We start from the raw sequence: 20,073 nt of genomic DNA on the forward strand, positions 1-20,073 counted from the left end.
TGTAATAGGCCTTGGTATTAATTAAAAACACGGCAGATGTTTTATCTAACAAGTGTATTTAATATTTTTGGCCAATGTAACTGACACACAGTTTGAATAGTAACACGGTGTTTGAACATAGGAAAATAAAACACTGTACTTTAATCAGGTGATTTCTTTTGGCGTACCACTAGTGGTGCATGTACCACAGTTTGAGAATCACTGATGTCATATGTAAATGATAAATATATTTCAGGGTTAGGAATTGTGATTAAAAATTATGTAACATGTTTTTTTATTTGACTGAAAATTAAGTAAACAAAATTAATATACAAATACTGTAATTTTCCATCCATCCATCCATTCATGTTCTACCGCTTGTCCCTATTGTACATGGTAATTGGGATTTTTTTATATATTGTATATATTATATAAAAATATAAAATAATATAATATAATAATATCATATATCAGTATATATTACATACTGTATATATAATATGTAAATATTACATATATGTTATATTTTATATTGCTACTATGGTACATTTTTAGTCTATTTTATACCTTTTGTTTTCGCCCTCTTTTTGTGCTCTAGTGTGCATTTACCGTTCCATCTGTACCATTTCCATCCTTTTTTTTAATTTTTATTTATTTATTTATTTATTTATTCAACATAAAAAACACAAGATACACTTACAATTAGTGCACCAACCCAAAAAACCTCCCTCCCCCATTTACACACATACACAACTTGCTATTCTATTCTATTCTATTCTATTCACACTCATTCACACAAAAGGGTTGTTTCTTTCTGTTATTAATATTCTGGTTCCTACATTATATATTTATATATTTCTATCCTTTGTAACTGAGCTACTGTGTGGATTGATTGATTGATTGAGACTTTTATTAGTAGGTTGCACAGTGAAGTACATATTCCGTACAATTGACCACTAAATGGTAACACCCGAATACGTTTTTCAACTTGTTTAAGTCGGGGTCCAAAACAGTTGCCCTTGTGGATCAATAACCTTTGTCTAAGTCTAAACATTCACTCCTTTTTGTTGTTTTAATTTGTGAATTTTGTGTTGTTGTATATGCAGCCTATGATATGCTGTGATGTAATAATCAGCATTGAATGTCCCATGCTATGCTATTTTTCAGCACTTTTGAAAAAGTCTTACAATATTAGAAGTATTTTGGTCAAAATCGAGCCGTGACGCTGGAATTTAAAAGTGCTTTTAGCAAGCACTCTCACTGGTAGCACACAATTTTGTGGGTCTGTAGCTTTAATGCTAATGAGCTGTCTCTGAGAGAGTTTGTGGTTTCAAGAGGCACTATTGTGTAGTTAATATATTGTTTTACATATACAATATAACTCTGCACTTTTCCAGTGGAAAAATAATAGATGCCATACATCACATTCAACATCGTAACATTAAGGAGTAGGGACAGGAGAACAGAAATGTTAGCAACACTAGCATAGCTATCTGGGCTAAAATGCTAACAATAGACTCACATTTTAACAGCAACACCATGCTAGGTTAGCCCTTTCGCTGAAGAAAAGCATACAGAATTTTCCAGTTTACAGCTCCCACGTCTGTAGCTGACTGACGAATAGTTAGCAGGACTCAATGCTTTACTTAAAGATGTGTAGCAAAGCCTGTTTGTATACAAAGCTGTCCTCTGTGAAGTGGTGGGCGTATACACTGGGCGGGCTAATCTAACTAGGGGCAGGTCAGAGGTGGTATCAGGTATGAGAGAGATGATTGATATTTCTCACATTTGGTGCTCATTAGCAGGCTTTCGGGAAACATTACTTCTATAATATCATAATATTAATGATTCTTTGAAATCCTCAGTTCCATTGATTGTTTAGATGTTACTTTATCTACCAAAAGTCTGGTTATTTTAAAAAGTACCATCTGTTAAACACGTTACCCGAGTTGTTAACATTTTTTTTTTATCATTGAGATTGGGACTTGGAGATGCAAGAGGACGAGAAGTCCCCTCAGCTGCTGAGGACCAGAAGTGATGCTTCTTTCATGCAAGTCCAAAGGAGGTCAAGGACAAACACAGCAAGAGATCTGCAGCGTTTACGCACACACAGGTTCTCCATCAACGGACACTTCTATAACCACAAGGTACACAGAAACCTGCGCACATTTTACATGCTTGGTAAAACATTTAGCAGCAGTAACCATTTACGAACTCCTTTTGGTATGAACTTTACAATTTAGGAACCACAGATCAAATAAAAAACGTGCTTTGTTTGACGAACCTTGTTTCGTGTACAAACATTTCATCCACCCATTGTGTATCTTGCAGGGCAGCCATTTTGTGCTCGGCAGCACATCCATTGTGAGCGGGCTAAAGGCTCTCTGGGGCTCATTTAGTCAACACAGCAGTGCTGTCGTTATCTACTGTACTAGTTGTGTGATAGTGTTTTACAGCATTTTTCTAGTTTTTCTAGCTCAAAATGAGTCCAAAGAAAGCAATGAACAGGCAATGTGTGGTTCGAAACATTCAGGAAGTGTCTTTTGTAGTTGTTATCTCTTTTTTCTAATCATTGTAGCGACCTGGCAGTTTAGGTTAAGAAGTTTTGTGACTCACTCACACTGTGAGTGCACCACAGGGCAAGTGACAGTGTGTGTGTGTGTGTGTGTGTGTGTGTGTGTGTGTGTGTGTGTGTGTGTGTGTGTGTGTGTGTGTGTGTGTGTGTGTGTGTGTGTGTGTGTGTGTGTGTGTGTGTGTGTGTGTGTGTGTGTGTGTGTGTGTGTGTCTCGGCAGGGTGGCTGCATAAGAGGAGAGACAGTTCATCTAGTTTTCACTTTGTTATTAAATAAAACGTTGATCCATTACGGCTTGTTATGTTTGTTTGATATTAAGTACTGTATAGCAGTGGTCCCCAACCACCAGGCCGCGGCCCGGTACCGGTCCGTGGATCGATTGGTACCGGGCCGCACAAGAAATTTAAAAAAACAAAACAAAACCAAAAAAAAACATTTTTAGATTTTTTTAAAATTAAATCAACATAAAAAACATAAGATACACTTACAAAAAACCTCCCTCTCCCATTTACACTCATTCACACTCATTCGCACAAAAGGGTTGTTTCTTTCTGTTATTAATATTTCTGGTTCCTACATTATACATCAATATAGATGAATACAGTCTGCAGGGATACAGTCCGTAAGCACACATGATTGTATTTTTTTATGCCAAAAAAAAATAAAAATGCCAAATGTAAATGTAAATGTAAACAAACTACAGTGAGTTCAAGGACCGCCAAAATTAGTAGGACAAAACAGCACTCGCCAAATAGTCTCTAATAAACAGTGTGATTTCTAAGAATTAGGGAGGTTTGTGTCATGATTGTCCTCCTACAGAAACCATAGTAAAACAAAAAATATATTTTTTCGTCATCTTTTTCCATTTTGAAAAAGCTCCAGAGAGCCACGAGGCCGGCGCTAGAGCCGCGGGTTGCCGACCCCCGTTTTAGAGAAACATGCTTCAAAATAACAACTTTTCTTTTCATGATAAGTTAAGTTCGTAAATCGAAGTTCCACTGTATATTATTACATTATGCACTTTTTCTATGGTACGCACCAGATATTTGAAGGTGTTAATGGAACTAATTATATCTATTAAGGACTTATCCCCTTACTAATTCAAATACATTTTGGGGGAAAGTAACTAGTAACTATAATATATTTTTTAAAGTTTTCCCAACACTGTCCGTGACCAACACAGACACACACAGGCGCAGGTGCAGGTGCAGCAGGGAAGATGTTTCCTGGGCGGATGTTCCTGTACTTGCACTGTTCAAGTTTAACAATGGCCGACTACGTGCTGATTTGACTAATGAGTCCGACTAGGAACACTTCATCCTCTTGGACTATTGTGTGTGCGTGCGTGTGTGTGTGTGTGTGTGTGTGTGTGTGTGTGTGTGTGTGTGTGTGTGTGTGTGTGTGTGTGTGTGTGTGTGTGTGTGTGTGTGTGTGTGTGTGTGTGTGTGTGTGTGTGTGTGTGTGTGTGTGTGTGTGTGTGTGTGTGTGTGTGTGTGTGTGTGTGTGTGTGTGTGTGTGTGTGTTGTTGAACACTGTGCAGCTGCTTAACCAGTGACTTCCCTTCTAATCTGGACTTCCTGTACAAAATGTTCAGGCGAGAAGTAATGAAGACAAATCGATATAAATTCTGTTTGGTGTTCTTTCTTGGACATTGTCAGTAATGGATTTGTGTCACATCCCCTACAGACATCTGTGTTCACTCCGGCCTTTGGCTCGGTCACTAATGTGCGTGTCAACAGCGCCATGACGACGGTACAAGTTGTTAACATGCTGCTACAAAAGTTTCGGGTAAGGCAAATATGTACTGTACTGTACTCCTATGATTCATTTTACATTGAAACATTCTCCCAATGTCTTTATATGACGTACTTTTAAAAACAGTGTCAATATTGTCATAGATAGGGTGTGGCTGCAAGGCAAGGTGGACCCAAACACAGGGAAGCAAGAAGAAAGCAACAGTAGAGTGTTGCTCTAAAAGGATCAGGGGAAGACGCAGGTGCTAATCAGCACAAAAACAAGCACATGGGGAGCAAACACAGAACAACCTGGAACATTAAAGGGGGCCTATTATGATTGTAATCTACATTCAAAACAATTCCTTGTCGTCTAGCGCAGTGGTTCTTAACCATCGGGGCCGGGGCCAATTGTTGGGCCGCCAAAAAATATCCTTTTTCTCCGCTGTGGGCTGTAGCGGTACTAAGTTGCAATACACTTTTCCAGTAAAGACAATATCAAACAAACGGAAGAAGTCTGGAGCTAAAGTCATGGAGAAGTTTCTTAAGCGCAAAAATTATGACTAAAGGGGTGAAGCTGTATTTTCTTATGCATTTCTTATGTATTGATAGTTTACTCAAGAAACTTATATATTATTATTATTTCAGTTAGAATGTTTTTATTTTAGCACTGCGTAGTTATATGTAAATGTATTTTTCATCAGTTTTTATGAATCCCTTCTTTTGAAGTATATTTGATTAGTGTTTATTTTTTCAATAAGCCTGACCTAAACTTTGATAATAATCTTTTTGATTAACAAAGATTGGGGCGGTATAGCTCGGTTGGTAGAGTGGCCGTGCCAGCAACTTGAGGGTTCCAGGTTCGATCCCCGCTTCCGCCATCCTAGTCACTGCCGTTGTGTCCTTGGGCAAGACACTTTACCCACCTGCTCCCAGTGCCACCCACACTGGTTTAAATGTAACTTAGATATTGGGTTTCACTATGTAAAGTGCTTTGAGTCACTAGAGAAAAAAGCGCTATATAAATATAATTCACTTCACTTCACAACACATGGTTTCATATCATTTGACAAGGCGTATCCTGGTGAACTGGAAGTAGGTTAGATATGATTATTGAGGTATAGGATTACTAATTTAGTGTGGGAGTGGGCCCCGGGCCCCTCTGCAGAGTAAAAGTTGGGCCCTGAGGACAAAAAGGTTAAGAACCCCTGGTTTTGATACTATGTACACTGCAAAAAGTCAGTGTTCAAAAACAAGAAAAAAAAATACAAAAATTGGGGGTATTTTATTTGAACTAAGCAAAATTATCTGCCAATAGAACAAGAAAATTTGGCTTGTCAAGACTTTCCAAAACAAGTAAAATTAGCTAACTTCAATGAACCCAAAAATACCTTAAAATAAGTATATTCTCACCAATAACAAGTGCACTTTTCTTGGTAGAAAAAAAAAATATGAGAACTTTTTCCTCAATATGGGTATGCGCTCGGCATTACATTTCTTAAAACCAGCAAACTTATACTAAAAACTAATTTATTGTTCTTAATGGAAAGGCAACAAGGCAACCGCTTGTTACTCTCAGGGTTTCCTAGCCGCTCAGGCAAATCATATTGTCTAAAAATGCATTTTTCCATCGACAACATGACATCATCGCGCCAAGCGCGTGCTCTTTCAGTCAATTAGTGTGCATATATACAGCCCGGAACCCCGGCCAAAATTGTTTTAATTGTAATTTTGAAGAATTTATCTGAATGCGCATGAACTATTTCTGTCCAAAATTGTTAGAAATGTCAAATGTTAAATGTTTAAATATTAACTGTCAGTTTACTGTACTGTGCCAACTGTACTACTATGAGTATGTGTTTTCTATTGTTTCATTGAAAATAAAACAGCAAAGTCCATTTGGCTGTCGTCCGTTTTAATTATGAGACACAATTGTGTCAAAGTTATGATTTTTTTTTCATGCTTGAAATAAAAAGTTATTACTTTAAAAAAAAGTAGTTTTATACTTGTGAGTGTTGATGACACAGCTTTGCAACAGTTGATATTCTAGTTTCAAGCATGTTTTACTCAATATAGGTCATCAAATCTCAGCAACAAGCTGTAATATCTTACTGAGATCATTTAGGACCAAAACCCTTAAAATAAGTAAAACATTCTAACATAAAATTTGCTTAGTGAGAAGAATTATCTTATCAGACAGAAAATAAGCAAATATCACCCTTATTTGAGATATTTAATCTTACCTAGATTTCAGTTTTTGCATTGTAATGGACATGCTCTGGTGTAAATTTTGCGTAAATATTGCTCCACAGTCACATTTATAACCCGATTTTTGTTTGTGAAGGCGTTCCCAGATTGCAAATGAAACCACGTCCAACACTCTCCAAAAGTATCATAATTTTTGTTTTTTGAAAATGTACACTGTTTAAACATATATCTTAAAGTTGTCACTGCTATTTTTTTTTTGCAGACACGGAAAATAAACCAGAACCATTACAAAGATTCACCTGGTCACAACATTAAGTACACCTGCACACTCTGATCAATATAGAGCTGCGTTTTGTGTTTCCTCACAGCCTGAACCCGAGGAGGAGCTCTTTACCAAATGTGTAAATAAGTACGTCCACCTCGCTGTGATGTCACAATGTAGCCAGACTGCAAAACCTTGTGGAAAGATGCATCCAAAACCGAGTGCAAGCTCACGCCAAAATGCATGAACCTTATGATTTGACGCCTTGGCATTGTTTAACACGAGTATCCAACATTGTAATAACATTTATAAGTCAGAAAATACAAAATTCATCACAAGTCCCCTTTAACAACAGGTCATGACAAATGTGAATCTTTGTAGACGTTTACAATGAACTCTGTTGTGGATAATTACATAAATGCACTCCGTCACAGTTGATGGCGAGAGAAAGAGAAGTGTCCTGGTGTTGTGAAGCGGCGTGGCTCCATTGGTAGAGCGGCCGTGCCAGCAATTTGAGAGTTCCAGGTTCAATCCCTGCTTCTGCCATCCTAGTCACTGCTGTTGTGTTTTTGGGCAAGGCACTTTACCCACCTGCTCCCAGTGCCACCCACACTGGTTTAAATGTAGCTAAAACATGTAGATAATGGGTTTCACTATTTAAAGTGCTTTGAGTCTCTGAGAAAAACACTATATAAATATAATTCACTTCCCTTGTTTATTGAACAATCGTTGATACAATAGCAATGGCGCTGATTACCAGATACTGTAGCGTCCACAGAACATACTTGAACATTAATTCCCATATGGGACAGAACAGATAGCAATGCAGCTTGGCACCAGCTTTATCTCAATAGAACAGTCTCAAGCGTTTGAACTATGTACAGCTAGTGTTTTTGTGACCCATTTTAAGTTGTGCTATCATTCATAATGTGGTCATCAGGTTTATAAAGGCTGTCTGTGTCAAAGTTTTTTGGTGACGAGCCCCAAGATGCAGAGATGATGGCAGGCATTGAACAGGAAAACATGATTTAATTAAACACTATAGCAAAAAACAAACAAAAATGGTACAAACAAAAGGCGCGCACAAGGCAGAGAACAAACTAGGCTATGAACTAAAATAGCACAAAGACTAACTGTGAACAAGAAACAAAAACACTTACTGTGACACGAAGGAACTATGACTTGAGCGGAGTGGACAAAAGTAGACAGAGCTACAACGACAAATAGTGACAGGTAGAAGTGACAATAATCCAGCCGTGACTGGAGGGCAGGACAGGTTTAAATAGCAGCTGGCTGATTGGCACCAGGTGTGGCCACGTGCCAATCAGCCACAGCTGAGGGGAAAAAGCACTCAGGGAGGACAATCAGGAAATAACCAAAATAAGAGTGCTGACAGGAACTAAAGACAGGAAACAAAGACAAACGCAGAGGAAAAACTAAGACATAGCCAAACTGTCAGGGACAACCCTGACAGTCTGAGAAGTTTGCTTCTTAACTTTTAACATTGGTTTGGTAGCTTCTGTGTTGTACAACATGCTTGTTCATTGGGGTTTAAGAGAGCTACATTTTCATTTCCACTTTCTCATGTATTCCAAAATCATTATCAAAGTTAAATAGGTTGAGTCAGAAATAACACCCTCTCTCCAATTATCACCTGCTTTCAATTACCATTTCTCTTTGCACTTTAGGGACATAAACACACAGACTTTTACTGGAGCATTTATGCCATATAGTGTTCCGGATCTCCCCGTGAAAGGGGAATTTCTGCAAAGCAGGCACGCTATTTATTTTATGATTTATATGAATATTATATGTATTTGAAGTTAAAGTACCACTGAGAGTCTCACACACACTATGTGTGGTGAAATTAACCTCTGCATTTGACCAATCCCCTTGTTCTACCCCCTGGGAGGTGAGGGGAGTAGTGAGCAGCGGCGGTGTCCGTGCTCGGGAATAATTTTGGTGATTTAACCCCCAATTCCAACCTTTAAAAGTCTTTATAAACACTCTACACAACTTAGAAACTTTTGTGGCATTATAAACTTATAAACACTTGGATGGGGCTGCACATATATTGATGATTCTAGTAATTGAATAATCTATCAACTAGTTGTTTTATTACACAAGTAATCAGATAAAACACACTTTATAGCATCAATGTCTTGTTTGAATAAATAAAAAATTATGCTTGCCATTTTCTTAATTCTTGTAAAGACGCATCATCAGCATTGGAATCGCTATTTTAACATTTGCTCATTAATTAAGTTAAGTTGCCACACAGATCACTCACACACCACCGTTCTAATATGCGATTTGCAGCAGCCGTGTGAAAACTATGTAAGTAAGTAAGTACATTTTATTTATAAAGCGCTTTTCATAGATAAAATCACCAAGCACTGTACAAAACATAGGTGAAGTAAAACAATAATTCAATGAAACATCATAAAAAGGATACAAAGTGGATCAAAATTGATAGTTAAAAAGTGCATTAACTAAAACCTTTAGAAGTCTTCAAATGTTTCTTAAAAGTGTCAACACAGTCAAGATCACGGAGGGACTGGCGCAAATTGTTCCAGAGTCTGGGAGCTGTAGCCTGGAATGCCAGGTCTCCACTGGTTTTAAAACAAGTTTTTGGGATCTTTAGAAGACCTTGGCCTGAAGACCGGAGGCTGCGCCCTGAAGAGTAGGGGCATAGCAAGTCAGTGATGTACTGAGGGGCCCCACCATGCATCGCACGGAATGTCAGGACTGAAATTTTAAACTCAATGCGGAATTTAACTGGAAGCCAATGAAGACTGCATAAAATGGGGGTAATATGGGCTGTTCTGGGTGCACCGGTCAAGAGTCTAGCAGCTGCATTTTGTACAGTCTGAAGTCTCTACGTATGTTTACGTATTTAAAGTCTGGAAAACTCGAAGCTTTTTTTTAATCCATGTAATTGATTTAAATGCTTAGTTCTTGCAGACCGACACTTCATATACTCGGAAATTGACGTAATTGTAACATGAAACCCAATGGTACTTTAAAATCTGCGATGCACTGAGACTGGAGAGAGTGAACCACAAAGCGGTGAGGGAACATTGTACAATAATTTGGATGTAGTGCCAACTTGGAATACACAACATTTTCTTGCTCAACAATTAGTAAATATTAACAATTATTTAATTCTTAAACAACAGTTTTCAATGGGATTGGATAACTTCTCTCTAATTGTTCTGAACTCCTGTTTTAATGCTTGAGTAATGCTTGTTGAGCTATCATACATCAATACAATATTATTCTATATTTAAATTCCCATAGCTGGGCTTCTTGGTGAGACTCAAGGGTGCCTCTGCTGGTTGTAGCCTAGAAGTGAATTTATTTTTTGCATCAATTACTGCAAGTCACAAGGAAATCATGTACTGTACAGTATTTGTATTTTTGCATATTAACATCACACTAAGCCCCAACCTAAAGTTTATGTTAAGGGCGTATATCATACTGTATGTATATGATATAACTTCAAAATAAAGTTAAAAAAGTTAAAGTACCAATGATTGTCACACACACACTAGGTGGCGAAAATATTCTCTACATTTGACCCATCACCCTTGATCACCCCTTGGGAGGTGAGGGGAGCAGTGGGCAGCGGTGGCAGCGCCCGGGAATCATTTTTGGTGATTTAACCCCCAATTCCAACCCTTGATGCTGAGTGCCAAGCAGGGAGGTAATGGGTCCCATTTTTATAGTCTTTGGTATATAAACAGCCTATTGTAGTCATTCAAGGACACTGCTGTGTTTTTCTTAGAAATGCTTGGAGACCATGTGGAAGTTTAGGAAAAGTTATATAAATGTTAAAGACGCGTATATACTGTACATACAATTAAAATTGTAATATTTGTGTCATTTTAGGTGGAAAATAAATCAGAGGAGTTTGTTCTATATATGGTTCATGAGTCTGGTGGTAAGTTGTGATTTTAATCTTTTTGTGGGTTTCCTTGTGTGCCGCTCGTAAAAAAAAAACTGATTTTCTTCAGTGGATTAGTTAATGAATGACCAATTTATTGGTTTTATTATTGATTTTAGAGCGTACCCACTTGAGGGATGGCGAGTACCCGCTGGTGACTCGTGTGCTTCATGGGCCTTGTGAGAAGATCTCGAAGATCTTCATCATGGAGGCCGACCTAGGAGAGGAAGTCACGTACGATGTAAGTCATAGTCTTGTTTTCATCACGTTGTCATCTGGATGCCCACGACTGACACCTTTTGAAATGAGCACAGACACACAATGGACTGAATATCAGGTTAAAACCCTCTGACTATAACTGTGTTGTTTTGTTGTGAAAGCACAGAGGGAACGTAGATCCTCTCGGAGGGATTATCTAGTTTATGTTTGATTTCATCCACATGAACACACAAAGAAGAGTCTGGTTATGCAATAAAGTGGACTGCGTGTGAGATTCTTTGCTGTTTAGTAACAACAACAGGGGATCCAAAAAGGTGTTTGTCTACGAAGCACAGATAAAATTATTATCTGCAAAGCTGCTTACAATTTTCTGAGAGATGGGGTGGGGGTCTTGCATAGGGCGCCATTTAAGCTTAAAAAGCTACTGAGAAGATGCTACTGCATTCAGTATTTCATCGATAGGTCCATAACTTATTACAATTTCCACATCAATTAGTCAATTAATCATTAGTTAATTAGTCATTAGTCAAAGCCACACAGGACATAAAAGTCTATACGTTTTTGAAGGGTGTAAAAGTCATTTTATTTTTTTATTTTTTACGAAAATGTATCGATAAACTTCAGTTTTGAACGAAAATATTGAACATATAATGTTTGTTTTAAATGTTGACCCTTTTGAAGGCATTTGAATCAGATAATGTCACAGGTTTGAATTAGTAAAATACCTCATGCTGTGCAAATTTATGCTTTTTTTTGTTTTATTTCATTCATTTAAGGTCAAACAAAAAAACAATCAACATAACATTTAAAATAAATAATGAACAAAAAGGAGCATAAGGAAGTACAACTTATAATATTTCCACCCTATTTATACAGTTACAACATTTGTTGTTTAATTCAGAAGACTATATATACATATACCGGTATACATATATATAACATACTGTACATATTTCATAACATACAATACAAATCCTAAACATGGAAACAATAATTTACTCCAAGTCATATATTTTTATCATTATGATTTTTACCTATTTTTAATACAGTAGTAGATTTTATTTCACTGTCAAGATAGTTCCAAATACCGGTACTAACACCTTTGATTAAAATACTTATTTCCTTTATACCTGTTCTGAATCTCGTTTCTTTTGGATTATAATTACTTTCTCTTTTAACAAGTCTGTGTTGAATGTTGTACGGAAGAATTTGGGTATAGGCTTTGTTTATGATTTTCAGGCTATTATACTCTACCAATTCATTAAATTTAGATATGTTTCACCGTTTGAATATTGGATTTGTGGTTACTTAATGACGACTATGACTCTATTTGATCAAAAGGCTTTCAAAGGGTAACAATATAAAAAAAGCATAAAATGGTTGGTATTTTTATTTAGGGCTGAATGGCTGATTTGTGCAAAGAAAGTAAAACTGAATACAAAACGTTTTTATGCCGTTTGGCTGAGGGTATTGTCGAATAACTGCCAGTGTATTAGACTTCTTAGACTTGGACTTAGACTTTCTTTATTGTCATTCAAATTTGAAATTTGCAGTACAGATAAGAACGAAATTGTGTTGCATTAGCTCGTTGTAGTGCAGGATAAAAGTGCAGCATCTAGTATTTACATTTTGTATACCTGTGAATTAATTGAACATTGAAATCTTAAAATTTAACACAAACAAAACCCTTTTAGGAATAATCACGTAAACCACAACAAACATATAGCCAAAATTCAAATGTACTGAAAGGTCAACAAAGTCAGCCTTTGTCCTCTGAGGGTTAAAGCTGTTAAAAACTTTGAACATCCATCCATCTATTTTCTACCGCTTGTCCCTTTTGGGGTTGCGGGGGGTGCTGGAGCCTATCTCAGCTGCATTCGGGCGGAAGGCGGGTTACACCCTGGACAAGTTGCCACCTCATCGCAGGGCCAACAGATAGACAGACAACACTCACACTGCAAGTTTATTTCCCTACAAACTCACTAGACAATCTCACTAGAACTTTGTTATAAATGAAGCATTGTTTTTTTAATGTAAGTCCATTATTTGTGGTTACAAGTAAATGATATCAACAAGAAACAATGACGCTTTCCAAGGAATGGACAATTAAAGTGTATGTAACTCCCTCTTGTCCTATGTGACTTCTTCCAGGTAAATTTACGATACGTCTGTCGGCCAATTTGAAATTTGACTGTGAGCTTTCAGAAGACATGTATCCAGAACACAACCAGCCAAATGCCTTGGGCCTGATCTACTTAAGTTGTGCATGTATTAAAACATGTGCAGACTTGATAGCGACTGCAAAGATGACCTACTAAAAGCTTGTGCTTAGTAACAGCTTGAGGATTGCGTCTCTTAAATGGGCAAAATAGAGAAAAATCCATTTTGCGTGATTTATCAAGATTAAAACTGTTCTGCGGCCACTGTTTTGTGTCTATATTTAACATGTTGTAAATGTGCGTCCAGACTGGCTCTGTTACGCACAAATGGCTGTGAAAAAGGAGGCAATTGAGAGAGAGATTATTCTGTGTGTCAAAAATACAAAAATATTAGAAATATCGTCCGTTCAGAAATATAATTTTATAATTTTGTAGTTGCTGGATGACAGAAGGGGCTGAATGAAACAAATTCTACTGCTGATGGTTTTCTTTTTAGTTAGTGACATTTTTTTAATTTTGTAAATATATCATTATAACATATCTTGTCTTGCAATATGCATTTTCTTGCAACTAGATCATTTCAGATGCATTTTAAAAATAGGCAATGTTGTCTGGATAGCGCTTCTATATAGCTAAAGGAAGGTGGTACATATTATATTTGTGTGTTGTCAACAAATCAAATCAAATCAAATCAACTTTATTTATAAAGCACATTTAAAATTTACCACAGGGGTAGCCAAAGTGCTGTACAATGGGCAGTTTAAAAGATAACACAAGAGAAATGAGCAAGCACACCACAACACAAACAGAGCACAATAAAAAACAACAAAAAAACACCCTGCGATTAGGGATGTTAACAATTAATCGATTTTCGATTAATTGCCGTTAAGAAATTACCCGATTAAAATTAACGATTTCAATTAATTGACAATTCCGTTCTGTCACGGTCGGTGCGGTGGTTTTCTGTGTGAAGGTAATGCTGAGTTTATACCTCGCTAGTCCACACGAGGGAGTTGTTGCTTATTGTACTTTTTCCAAGCAGCAACACCATCACGTGACCAGCCCTACATGTCCGCTGTACACATGAGAGTCCACATGCGAGAGAAGAAAAACAAACATGAAGCGACGCAAGAGAAGTGCTGTGTGGGAACATTTCACCCTAAAAGAGGACGATGCAACGTGCAAAATATGTAAGGCTGTTTTGAAGTACAACAATTCAACCAGTTCGTTAAATTACCACCTAAAAAGTTTACATGCCGCTGTGCTTGGAGGAGAGAGTGGAGGCGGAGCACGGCCAGGCCAGCCCTCCGTCGCCGAAGCGTTTTCCAAAAGAAAAGCGGTGTGTGATGACGCACGGGCAGAGGGCATCACCCAGAGGATTTGCAACATGGTTGAAAAGGATATGCTGCCTATAAGCATTGTGGATGGCAAGGGGTTTCGTGAGTTGATGAACTATTGTGAGCCAGACTACCAAATCCCTTCTCGAGAAACAATAACAACCCGCATAGAGGCTCGCTACAAAAGAAAGAAAGCCGAGCTGAAAGCACGACTGGCCAACACGCATGTAGCAATAACCACTGACTGTTGGACGTCAAATACAACAGAGAGCTATATCACCGTCACTTGCCACTACATGGAGGACTGGCTGATGAGGTCGGCAGTCCTAGCCACAGAGAGTATGCCGATGAGCCATACGGCTGATAATTTAGCAGAACGGCTGAATGAAATTGTGCATGCATGGGGGCTGACCGGGCGAGTGATAGCCTGTGTTCACGACAACGCGAGTAACATCGTCTTAGCAAACAGCCAACCTCGAGTCGACTGGGCCTCTGTTCCATGCTACACCCATACCCTACAACTGGCCATCAACGATGGTTTCGCTGGGACCCTGCACCAAGTCATCGCAGCTGCAGGAAGATTGGTCAAACACTTTAAGCACAGCACTAAAGCCACCAAAGCGCTGGAAACCAAGCAAGGCCAAATGTGCTTGGAACGCCACCAGCTCATTCAATCCTGCAAAACGAGGTGGAATTCAGTCTGTGACATGTTTGCGAGACTGGTGGAGCAGCGGTGGGCGGTGTGCGCCGTACTATCAGACCGCACGTTCACCAAGCTGTCTGATGCTCGGACACTTGAGATCAGAGACGACCACTGGAAAATCATGGAGGAAATGGGCCCTGTTCTAGTCGCTCTGAAGACAGCAACTACCGTGATGTCTACAGAGACTGAGGTAGAGTATTACTTTACCCCCCCCCCCCTTGCACGATTTTGTCATTTGAATTTGAATGCTACTTTATGCATATCACTGTTCTCTGTGTAATATATTTCCAATGTCATATATTATGAGTAAAAAAAAAGAGGGGGAAAGAAAACGTAAGCTTTCTTTTAGTTGACCTTGTACCTATTTACCTAACCTGTGAATCTGTACTGTTATGAAACTTTTCTATACAAAGGAACTAAACTCAACTAATATATATTTTTTTCTTCAGGTGTCCATATCCAACACGTATCCCATCAGCTTCGGTTTAATCGACGTGCACCTCAAGAAGAGAGTCGAGGGAGACTCAGGCAAAGTGGCAGAATTCAAATCTAAAGTGGCTGCTTCACTGAGCAGACGGATGAAGGTAACAGCTAATGTCTATTATTAATATTATTATTGCAGCATCTAATAAATAACCTATACAAAACATACATAGCATTGTACAAAATATGCATTGCCCATGTAAGGTTAGGTGGCACTGCTTGCTTATTATATTAATAATTGAAGTTATATTATTTATTTGTTTTTATTTGACACAGATTGCATCTGATGACTTCCTAACATCAACCCCAATGATAGCAACGATGGTGGACCCTCGGCACAAGCACCTGTCATTTCTCAGCCCAGCCAGGAGGATTTCAGCAAATGCCAAACTGCTTGAACTGGCTCAAGCAGAAGATGTGAGCTCCACATCCACAACAGCAGATGGAGCAAGCTCTGCCTCTGCCAGTACCACTGGAGAGGAGGAGGAGGGGGCTCAGCCAGACGTGCCTGTCCAGGAAGCTGCACCACAGAGACACACATCTGCTATGGTTCAACTCCTGGGTGCCTACTACACCAACCAGGTCACTAATGATGTGGAGAGAGAGCTGGACAGTTTTCTGAAGGATGCTGTGCCAAACCTTGATTCTGATCCCAATCATCCCACAGATTGGTGGGGGAAAAATGAAGCAAGGTATCCGAGGTTGGCAAAAGTGGCAAAACGATACATGTGTATCCCTGCTACATCAGTGCCTTCTGAACGCGTGTTCTCAGCATGTGGCCTTACTGTAACCAAGCTGCGCTCACGGCTCACACCTGAGCATGTAGACATGCTCATATACTTGAATAAAAATGAATAAGCAATTGTACCCATGGGCCATGTTACATGTATGAGGCAGAGAGCCTTCTCTAAAATGTGACTTTTCCCTTTGTTAAAATTTCAATTGTCCACCTGCCTGATGATCTAAATATTAAGTTGATTGTTGTAGCCAGGGTTGGCTAAACTTGGCTTGCTTAATATTTTACTATCACGATCACCATTGTCTTTCAGGAATGTTTACTTGAAGTTGTTGTCAGCCTGTTTCAAGCTGACTGATTATTACATTAATGTTTACACTAATAGTTTGTGAGAGACAAACTAAGATGGGCATAGTGCATGCACTTTATTTTATTTTATGCAGTGACATGTTTTTCATTCAGTTCTTCTGTCAGCCTCACTTGAGCCCAAATGTTAAGTTGAATCAATGACTGTTCTTCTGCAGCAGGCTTAGGTTTACTTATTTTGCTGTTACTTACAATTTCAGGGATGTCTGCCTTATATTTTTTCAAGTTGACTGTCATATAGGCACTTTTCCCAGTTCAAGAGGGATTCAATTAATGTTGCAGCTTGCAGGCTGCTAGCCTTCTAATAGTTTGTGAGACAGACTAAGATGTGCATTGTGCATGTTGTGCACTTGATGTTACTTTATTTTTCTTGTCTTTACAGTAGTGAGTGAGTGACATGTTTTTTCACTTCAGTTCTTGTCAGCCTCACCTGAGTCCAAAGGTGAAGTTCTGCAGCAGACTGCAACAGCCAACAGGCTTACTTATTTGCTGCCTGCTGTTACAATTTTCAGGGATGTCTTCCTTGTATTTTTTCAAGTTGACAGATAGGCATTAGGCACCTTTCCCAGTTCAAGAGGGATTATATAAAATAAAGCTAGCTATTATGGCTGCTGCCACTACCAAGTCTTGCATGTGTGACAAGACTAAAGTGCACTTTATATTATATTCCTCATGTTACAAAGATGACTTACTTTTGTATCAAATAAACATTTGATTAGGGAATACAATGTCCTTTGTATTTTATACCAGCAAAATTTTGATTTTGATTTTGTACCTTATTGAGGGGAAATCTCAGATGGGGGGAAAACGCCGCTTTATCAACTAATCGATGATCGATCGATAAGGTTATCAACTATCAATTAATGAAATAATCGATAATTTGCATCCCTACCTGCGATGAGGTGGCATCTTGTCCAGGGTGTGCCCTGCATTCCAGCTAGGATAGGCTCCAATCCCTACGCAACCCTGAAAGAGACAAGCGGTAGCAAATGGATGGATGTCGACAATTGGATGAAACGCCACAGGTTGAACCATACGTTGTCATAAATGTGGAGGGAAAAGAATGTCTCCATGGTATACACACAAAAACCTAATTTGAATAGGGTAGTCTGCACCACTTTTGCACTTTTTTTTAATTGTACACGCAGTCTCAGTAGATCGCCTGCAATAGTACACCTTATTTTATAGTTTGCACACGCTATTTAGCACATGCTATTTGGATCTTAGTAGACCAGACCCTATATACTGTACATTATTTGAATGAGTTTATTCCTGTACGAATATGTGTAGCTTTTCTCTTTTAAATTTTTTGATCCAAAGGCCATCCATTGGTTTTATGTTTTTCCTCCCTCAGGTTGCCCAGTACATCAAGTTTGAGATTCCAGTTTTGGACAGTTTTGTGGAGAAGCTAAAAGAGGAAGAAGAGCGTGAGATACACAAACTGACAAAAAAGTAAGTGAAGCAGATCCCTCCTCATTGAACACATCCTTGGGCATTATGTGAATGTCAACGTCTGTGTCTCCAACACACCCCGGAGCCCGTCAATGGCAGCATTGTTAGCTTTAACAAGAGATACCGATGCTGGGCTGTGCTATCACGTCAGTTATATGAGTGGCATATCTGATTTGTAACCCCATTTCACAACAGCTAACTCAGGGGTTGGCAACCCAAAATGTTGAAAGAGCCACATTGGACCAAAAATACAAAAAAGTCATCTGTCTGGAGCCGCAAAAATTAAAAGACTTGTATAAGTGTTATAATGAAGGAAACACATGATGTAAGTGGCTAACTAGCTATAATAGCCTACTATCAAAATGACTATGTGTTGCAGGCTGAAGCAATTCTTCGTTGACAGAAAGGTTGAAATGTAATATTTATTCCACACATTTTTACAACATTGGAAAACATTAGTACAACTTCTGAGTGTGAGATAACTCCTGGAAATAACTGTCATATAATGGCCAAAGGTATAGTTGTGTTTGTCCAAGTTAAAGGAAACAGCAGGCTGTTTTCTTCTAATGGATTTATTACAATCTTTGGCAAGCTGGCTAACGTTTGCTGTGGTCTGAAACAACATGGCACACAAACAACTATCAGAAATGCAGCCAATATTACATACAGATAATGTGTCATGAAACATGGAAAAATAAACTAAATACACAGAGGACATAAGTAAAGGAAATTAAATGAGCTCAAATATACCTACAAACGAGGCATAAAGATGCAATATGTACATACAGCTAGCCTAAATAGCATGTTAGCATTGATTAGCTTGCATTAATGCAGTGACCAAATATGCCCGATTAGCACTCCAACAAGTCAATAATATCAACAAAGCTCACCTTTGTGCATTCATGCACAGTATAAAACGTTTGGTGGACAAAATGAGACAAAGAAGGAGTGGCATAAAACACGTCTTTCTGTGGCAGCGCCGGAGAAAGTTATACATGTAAACAAACTGTTGAGTCACAGTACACACTATGGTGAGTTCAAAGGCCGCTGAAATTAGTTGGACAAAATGGCGCTCGCCAAATACTCATCAGTGAAGCATAAACACAAACATATTAAACAGTGGGCTTTTTAACCATTAGGAAGGTTTGTGTCATGTTTGTCCTCCTACAGGAACCATACTGAAATTGAACTGAGCATATTGCAACAAAAAATATATTTTTCACCCCATTTTTTTTCCATTTCCATACATTTTTGAAAAGCTCCATGGAGCCACCAGGGCGCCGCTCAGGAGCCGCGGGTTGCCGACCCTCGAGCTAACTTCATGCGTTTTTACACTTGTGCAGGTACATCTCTCTGAGGTCCATGATTGTACATCAGCTGGAGGACAGAACCCACACCTCTGATCCAGTCTAAGTGCACCCACTGTCACCTTTTGTATGACACTTTTTTTTACTGATAGTCTGTAAATTTCTACTTTTTGTAATGTTTTCTCCGGCTTTTCATGCAATAACATGCCTTAAAGTTGCTGCGTATTTGTTAAAAAATAAACTGGAAAAAAAGAGCCCTGTTCTCCCAGAGTATTATTAGCATTTTTTCTTCTGTGTGACTTTTTCTGCCAACCAGTTCAAACCGTGTGTGTGTGTGTGTGTGTGTGTGTGTGTGTGTGTGAGAGCTCGTCAGCGTTACACAATGGGGTATCCTGAGAGAGGAGGGCTGTTCCTTTTTTCCCACACTTTCACAAAAGGCAAAGACTGTTGACTGTTGTCATTGTGCAGGACTTACCTTGACCTTCAGTCAGGCGGCCATTATTATTTGTTGATTATTGCAATTACTTGCGATATCTTGACTCACATCCGTTTTCCCCTGGGATGTGATTACTGTAAGAAAATAGGACACACTTGGCACACTGTATATGCC

General features: G+C 38.6%; 2 protein-coding genes across 4 annotated transcripts in view; both read left to right on the forward strand.

Annotated features, from left to right (window-relative positions):
- The window catches only part of rassf4a (Ras association domain family member 4a), a 62,729-nt gene extending 43,012 nt beyond the window's left edge, over nt 1-19,717 (forward strand). For both annotated transcript variants that reach the window (XM_062058226.1, XM_062058228.1), the window contains exons 6-11: nt 1,957-2,126; nt 4,239-4,340; nt 10,647-10,698; nt 10,821-10,942; nt 18,059-18,156; nt 19,500-19,717. In XM_062058226.1, the coding sequence (XP_061914210.1) occupies nt 1,957-2,126; nt 4,239-4,340; nt 10,647-10,698; nt 10,821-10,942; nt 18,059-18,156; nt 19,500-19,569 (614 nt within the window). In that variant the 3' untranslated portion in view covers nt 19,570-19,717. The remainder of the gene's footprint in view (nt 1-1,956; nt 2,127-4,238; nt 4,341-10,646; nt 10,699-10,820; nt 10,943-18,058; nt 18,157-19,499) is intronic.
- On the forward strand, nt 14,059-17,230 carry LOC133657198 (E3 SUMO-protein ligase ZBED1-like). Of its 2 annotated transcripts, XM_062058222.1 has the most exons (4): nt 14,066-14,269; nt 14,354-15,309; nt 15,569-15,703; nt 15,879-17,228. In XM_062058222.1, exons 2-4 carry the CDS (start codon nt 14,467-14,469, stop codon nt 16,458-16,460), a joined length of 1,560 nt encoding a protein of 519 aa, XP_061914206.1. In that variant the 5' UTR covers nt 14,066-14,269; nt 14,354-14,466; the 3' UTR covers nt 16,461-17,228. The 2 variants fall into 2 exon arrangements, with proteins under 2 accessions (XP_061914205.1, XP_061914206.1); XM_062058221.1 differs by having other exon boundaries at nt 14,059-15,309; nt 15,879-17,230.
- Nucleotides 19,718-20,073: the final 356 nt, after the last annotated feature.

Source organism: Entelurus aequoreus, linkage group LG09, assembly GCF_033978785.1.
Source record: "Entelurus aequoreus isolate RoL-2023_Sb linkage group LG09, RoL_Eaeq_v1.1, whole genome shotgun sequence".
NCBI classification, from domain to species: Eukaryota; Metazoa; Chordata; class Actinopteri; order Syngnathiformes; family Syngnathidae; genus Entelurus; species Entelurus aequoreus.